At 31.8% G+C, this 7,395-nt stretch overlaps 1 protein-coding gene across 1 annotated transcript; it reads right to left on the minus strand.

The window, feature by feature from the left end:
- Positions 1-998: 998 nt before the first annotated feature.
- Positions 999-6,498, minus strand: LOC111711714 (uncharacterized; the record flags this gene model as incomplete). The annotated part of the gene is made up of 7 exons (XM_023486134.1): positions 6,388-6,498; positions 4,358-4,447; positions 4,098-4,154; positions 3,705-3,785; positions 3,187-3,219; positions 1,712-1,797; positions 999-1,087 (listed from the first exon to the last, which is right to left on the minus strand). Coding segments are annotated over exons 1-7 (547 nt in total), but the record flags the coding sequence as incomplete, so codon positions are not given.
- Between the last annotated feature and the right edge of the window lie 897 nt (positions 6,499-7,395).

A 7,395-nucleotide genomic window follows, 5' to 3' on the forward strand; every position in this document is an offset into this window, starting at 1 on the left:
TTCTGAACTGCGTAGAGTCTAGGCTAGATCTCAACCGCTGGTTCAACCGCTCCCGCTGAGTTTTTTTCTCCAAAGTATATATCATTCGAATAATCAAGGGATTGCATTTCCTTATCCTATCACAAGAAATTTGAAAATTCTGTTGTAGTACTCTGGATCTTATTATTGAGTTAAAAAATTGAAGATGATCGATTTCTACAATTGTTTGCTACAATGGTATTTGTCTGGTCCTAAACCAGAAACCATCTTGATGGTAGGAAGCTAATAAACGAGCAACTGTATACAGAGGAAACATCCTCAAAACCACTTCTTCTTCATGGCTTGGCTTCGAGAAGGATAAATATTTAAATTCATTCAAAGTTTTTTAGGAATATTATTCTGTTTTTAGTCACAACAATAAAAATGCATATGTCAGTTTTAGTAATATAAACAACTCAATAACAAATATATATGATTGCTTGAAGACTGTAAAGTTAAAAGAGTAAAGGTTAGGCTTAAAAAAAGAAAAATTCAAAAAAAAAAAAACAGCAAAACCTAAAAAAACCCTTTTAGGTTTTTTTAAAGTGGTTTTTATAGGTTTTTTTTGGGGGTTTTCTGGGCTGGTTTTTTTATGCAAACCCTGGGTTATTTTGTAAATATGATTTTGCAGTATCACAGTTAAAACATTTAACAAAAAAAATTCTAGGGAATTCCAAAATGTGGTCTACAATTTTTCACCGTCAAAATTAACGGAAATATCAGTAAATTTTTCCAGATTCCAGTTAATTTCTTAACAAAACTGTTTAAATGATTAATATCTAAGATACAAAGAAGGTAGACCACATTTTGGAAAGCTCATTAGACATTTAAATTTGTGTTATTGATGCACTTTACATCATTTATCAATTTTCAGAAATGAAAGACGATATTCAAGTCGTCTCTCAATTCCCATGTTTACTGGGACAACCTGTACTTAAAATTCATTCCAATGTGTTACTGTTATTGTATTATGATTTTACCTTGCTCAAGACTTGTAAGATTGTCGTCGTCATATGCATCAGCTTTTGTTTTGCTTATTGTTAGAAACATAAAACTCTTTAGCGAATATCTAAGAATAATAATTACTCTATAAATCTTTTTTATGAGTAAAAATAATTGCTTTTTAGAATTCTTGTTAATCCATCTGAAAAAGTAATGAACGAATTTATTTTCAGCAGAGGAGAGAAACAGTTGAGAGACTTTATCCTTATGCAGGTGGTTGAGGGGTCGGAATTTATGCATCTTCATGGGTGAGGTGGGAGGGGGGCAGGCCCTCTTGAGGGTCCCCTCCACCCCAGAAAAAGACAATGGACTACAGGTGTAAAATTGAAAAAAATGACATTTTTCAATTTTATTTCAATGACAGAGAGGAAATGGTAAAATTGCCATAATTGCTTCCTTATAAGATAAGATTTTAAAATTTAAGTCTACCATATGTAACAACGTACATCGCAGAAATGATAGAATCTACACATTTGTGCAGATCACATATTGATCTGCACAAATGAAATATCTGAAAATTTAAATCTAAATATGTAACATTATGTTGAAATAATAACACAACAGAAACTGTACATGTATAATGATGAAAACCAGTATGTTATAAAAAATGGTGAACCATTTACACAAAATATTGTAAAATAAACATTTGGTTTAAACAAAAATTGAATGAAGTCAATTTGTCCCGCTTTACCTGAAATGCTCTTTGAGATCAAAAATATCTTGAACAGACAGATCTCCATAGATCCCAGTAAATCCAACCATAGAAGCGTTTAAGGTCTAAAATAAAAACAAGAGGTCAGTATTTTTATCGAATTCCAAATACTGGCTTTGGTCCTCAAATTAAAATGGTCCATAAATTATGTCTATACATGTTGTAAATGCAGTTCACTTATAACTTTGTCCCAAATGTTTCAGTCCAGGCACAACCAGTTCGCTATCCAACTCAACCAGGACACAACCCACACGGCTCTAAATGCCACACAAGCTTAGCTATCCACAAACTACAAATCAACCCACCTGGCTGTAAATTAGTATCAAACTATTACTTCGGCTCTAAATGCCACACAAGGTCACAAGCGTAGTTATTAAACAAGCTATTACTTCGGCTCTAAATGTCACCCAGGGACACAAGCATTGGCTATCTATCAAGCCCTTAATCGATCTCTACCCTATAACGAGGTATGATCTCACTCAACCCGAACATTTCACCAGGGGTACAATTATTCTACTCTGTAATCAAAGCAGATTTCTGAATCTAACTGATCTCTGTTTACAAATCTATATGTTACATGTTAAGTTTCAATAAGTATTCACAATATTACACAGGTATATAATATAATCACAATACGTAGCTAGTCTAGTCGCATTACAAGTTTTACGTAGTTATGGATTAACGCAGTTAGATCCTCAGACAATGTACAACGCATTTTATAACGGTATGTTCAAACAGCATTTATTACATACATTCAGATTATACAGATCCATTAAACGGTGGAATAGGAAGACAACTTTTAAACTAAAGTTATAACTTTAACCCTAAAAATTATGCATGGGGGGGGGGGGAATGCATCTACAGGGTGTCCCAAAAAACATGGGAATTCAGTGACGAATAGTATATCGTCTTTGCTATGAATTAGCATTGTAATACCTAATTTCAACAGCCATAATATTATTATGTCTGCTAGAGTTTATTTTATGAAAAGGGTAAAAGACTGTAAAGATGTGTCTATAATGTCTCTGCAAGATGAACAGTGAAGACGGACAAGTTTTCTCTGTTTGTATACGGCAATTTTCTTGTTTTACTAAGTACAACCGTATGCAGTTAAAACATAAACAAACAAAATGTAAACATAGCAGACGAAACTCTTACAGATTAAGGCTTTCTCAGTTGGTATCACTATACTAAATCAAAGAATTTTTTAAAAAGACGATATCGAATTCGTCACTCAATTCCCATGTTTTTTGGGACACCCTGTATGTATAGACTGTGGGGGGGTGGTCTCGCTTCCCCGCCCCCGTTAGAAAGAACCCTTAGGACAAAGGTTTCTACGCCACCTCATCAAAAATAAATAAGTAGGAAGAAGAAAAGAGATCCTGTCTCACACTATATGTGGACTGCACTATGGCCAGATATTTGTGAATACAATCTTATAAAAACTTAAATACCTTTAAATTGGCTCCAAGCAAAGATTTCATATCCTGAAAATTCTAGAGTTATTTTTAAATCCAATTATAAATGATTTGAAAAAGGCAAAAGATGTAACAAATAAGTGTAGTGCACTAAAGTATATCAATTGTGTATACATTGGGCATTCCAAAAGCATTGTTACTTTTTAGCTACAACTTGGTTCGTTTTTCAAAAACTTTTAAGTTTGTTGACCTTTTAACCCTATTCCTGCTGGGGGGGGGGGGGCANTGTATTGAAGTATTTTTGTTTACCTGGAAGTGTACTGTATTGAAGTATTTTTGTTTACCTGGAAGTGTACTGTATTGAAGTATTTTTGTTTACCTGGAAGTGTACTGTATTGAAGTATTTTTGTTTACCTGGAAGTGTACTGTATTGAAGTATTTTTGTTTACCTGGAAGTGTACTGTATTGAAGTATTTTTGTTTACCTGGAAGTGTACTGTATTGAAGTATTTTTGTTTACCTTGAAGTATACTGCATTGAAGTATCTTTGTTTACCTGGAAGTGTACTGCATTAAAATCTCCGACCATTTGTGGAACATCCCCAATATAAACAATGGTAACAAAGGTTGTCTTCTCCTACATTTATATTTTTTTTAATTCTTTTATAAAGATATTTCTTCTTTAAATATAAATATACAAATAGTTCAAGCCTTATGGGCAATATTTCGAGGAATCATGAGGTAGCAAAAAAACTAACTTTTTCCGTTGAGATTGAAGCTACGATGGATTAAAATTAAATTGATTACTCTAATTTTGGTGAAAATGTTTCAAACTTTTAATGCAACTAAATTAAATATATTCCAAGTTTGAAAAGTGAATCGTTTTGTTTTAAAGATATGGGAATTGACTGCAAGTTTTTGGTGAAAAAGAAAAAATATGTTGAATAACCTCAAATCTGGTATCTACTAGATTTCTAATAAATTCGCCTAGATCCGGGATTTGGTCCTGACAAAGAAAAAAAAATTGATTGTATACAAAATTTATATAAAAAATTATACGAAAAATCGTAACCTTTTTTTTAAAATTTATTTTAAAATAAAATTGAACTTTAAAAATGACATATCAAAGCTTTTGACAAAATATGGGTGATGCAATTTTGTTGTTTGCTACTTAATAAACGGAAGCACATTATTCCATTAAATACTTACTCTGTTTACGTTTGCTTGTATTGGAGTAGAATCTATTTTCTCTGAATCCTGACCGGGCGGTTTGACCGGAAAATCACCGGCCTCAAGACCCTAGATATCAAAGTGATCTAAAGGTTGCAAGCACTGATTTAAAGTCCAGCGAGTCTTAAATTTCACACGTAAAAAGTATATTTTTCGTTTTTGTTAGTTTAAATTTTTTGTTGGAGTATATTTATAGTCGAATATATCAATACGATGAGGACAACTTTCTATTTTAATTTTGATTTGTACAAAGCTTTCAATCAGCTCAAATACACATAAACTGGAAACAAAGAGAAGATGCTAATTAACAGAATCTTTTAATGTTTACTTAATTGTAAACTTGTAATTTGAAAAAAGGTTTGTTAGAGATCTAAACCTTAATAGAAAAGTCGTCTTCATTGAATTGATACAAACGCCAACTACTCTAAGTATTTTAAATATTTAAGTATGTACGTTATTTTTGAAGGATTTTGAATAAATATTAAGTCATTCTGATTCAGCCAGAATGCACATTGCAAATCGTTGTATATTTAGTTCTACGAATAGCCTGTCTACTATTATTGCAGAAAACGCGCTGGGTCATCAACATACTGGGTACACTAGATGGGCTGGTCCGAGTAATTACCAGATCTGTATCCTTGTACCGGCTTCGATTAAGCAATGATTGGTCTCATGTGCAAGTTTTCAAACAAAAATCGATAAGAACTTTGCAAATTACTTCTTAAAAACTAAATAAATGATTTCAGTTCTAAACATATTCATGTCTGTCCTAGTGACTTAATGTTGCAAAACCAAAGGCCAAGGCCTTGCGACACTTTAAAGTCGATTTAACCTTAAACAATCATGCAACTTTTCGTAGCTATCTAGTATCATGTGATACGGTTGTCAACGTACCTCGTACATCATGCAGAGATGTTACCAACAGCATTTGAAAATTATTAATATTTTGTTCAAAATTATGAAAAAAAATAAATGTCTGGACAAAAGTTGTTGATTATCAAAACTATGCAAATTATTTTGGCTAAATTTGGATTCTATATGTGGTGCAAGACACACATTAAATGAGATGTTTAATTAATTCAGGGTTTTTTTCAGAAATTTTTCGGGAGGGAGGAGGAACTTGAGATATTCTACACTAGAAAAAAGATTGATTTTGATGTAAAATTATGATTTGAGCTAGGAACTTTTGTGCAGGATACTTATAATCTCAATCGCTTGATCTAGACATCCATTTGGGACACTTTACATTTAAACTTAGAGATTGTTAAAAAAAAAAAAATTTCACTTTTTTACATTTATAATATTTTTAAAATATTTTATTGGATACAAGATGAAATGCCTGGCGTTGCCCGTGAAATAATAAAAAAAATTTAATTTTGAGAAAAGATTGATTTAAAAAAACATATTTTTAAAGGAAAAAATGTCAAATTTTCAGCTTATGTTACACCTAGGGTACCCAATACTCATATGGGTTCCCTTTAAAAATTCAGTTTTCTTTGAAACAATTTTTTAAATCGTCAAAAGGACTTGAATTAACACTGAGAAAAAATCGTATAAATCCCATGACAATGAATCAAACCATAGGCATCTAACCTGGGAACCTATAAAACTCAATCCACTTAACTTAAAAATTTAAAACCAAAATGAGAACATTCCCGTGTATCTCCCGGGTTCCCCAATCAAAATTGGAGGAGAATCGGTCACGGAATCGGACATACCATACACACAGGAAAAGAGATTACTACTTTAAATACATACAAGATAAACCGGTTGTTAGGAAAGATATATATAAGTGTATTAAAAACTATTTGTTTGCCTTTAATCAAACAAATATTCAGAAAACGAACTAATGGGCGGTATTCAGCGGTACACGTCGATTCTTATGATACCCAAAAGTTTTGACTGGTGCAAAAAGGAATTGAAATTTCCGATGACATATATGTTTTGCCCGTATAATTATAAAATATGTTTTCATGAAATGTTCTAATTCTCTCAAAATCATTCCTTACCAGAACTTCTGTTGTTGTTTCATTTCTGATTTCTGTATTATTTTCGATGTCGCGGAAAGTCTGACCGCTTGCGGTTGACCTACTCAGAATAAATAAAACTATGAAAAGCATGGTTTAAACCAAACTGATAATAAGTTCAACCTGTATTTTTATATATACATGTAAAACTAGGGGGAATCAAATTTTCAACAAAAGAAAAACCATAATAAGTAATTATAGCTAACCTTTTATTTAACTACTTCAACTACTGGATGCGCCTATCCGTCTAAAATATCAGGTTGTAAAGATATTGAGATTAGAATAATAGAGTTTGAAGCGAGTAATCAGTCACTTTTACTGTACATAATAAATTTTATATTTTATCAAAAATTTGTTGTCCCCTTAGTTCTGCATCCATGTATCTGATATCAATAATATTAATTATAAAAAGGATATTAATTCCTGTACTTTACATCCTTTCGTAATGTCATGAGGGGAAATTATCAACATGCAAACCAAAATACTTTAAGGTATTGAGTATTGATTTATAATTATCACGATGAAACCCCTTTTGACGAACTGTAGAGATCAACAAGTCCTTTTTTCTTTTCCTTTAATTTTCATAGTAGTAGGCTTTCAATTTTTATCGTTTTAAAGAACTCAGTTTTAAAATCTTTCCTTAAATTTACGCAAAAATATTTTTGAAAAAGAAGTCTGAATTTGTTGATAATTCTCTATTCTTCCTCATGTAAGAAGCTCCATTACCCCCCCCCCCCCCCATTATGCACTTCTCCGTCATTATTTGCTCTATATGTGTCCCACGATAAAAAGAATATGATGGAATGAAAAGAATAAATTATTCTCCTAACTATTAAATGTATGCATCTCTATTTATTATATTTATCATATATTCTCGCACTTCTTTAGAAATGGAACAAAGCAAGGAACTGATCAATAAAGTTAGATAACATAGAAGTTTATATAATTCTTTAACTTGACTTGAGCTTTACTTGGGTCTAAATATACTCT

Source organism: Eurytemora carolleeae, unplaced genomic scaffold (assembly GCF_000591075.1).
Source record: "Eurytemora carolleeae unplaced genomic scaffold, Eaff_2.0 scaffold1199, whole genome shotgun sequence".
NCBI lineage: Eukaryota > Metazoa > Arthropoda > Copepoda > Calanoida > Temoridae > Eurytemora > Eurytemora carolleeae.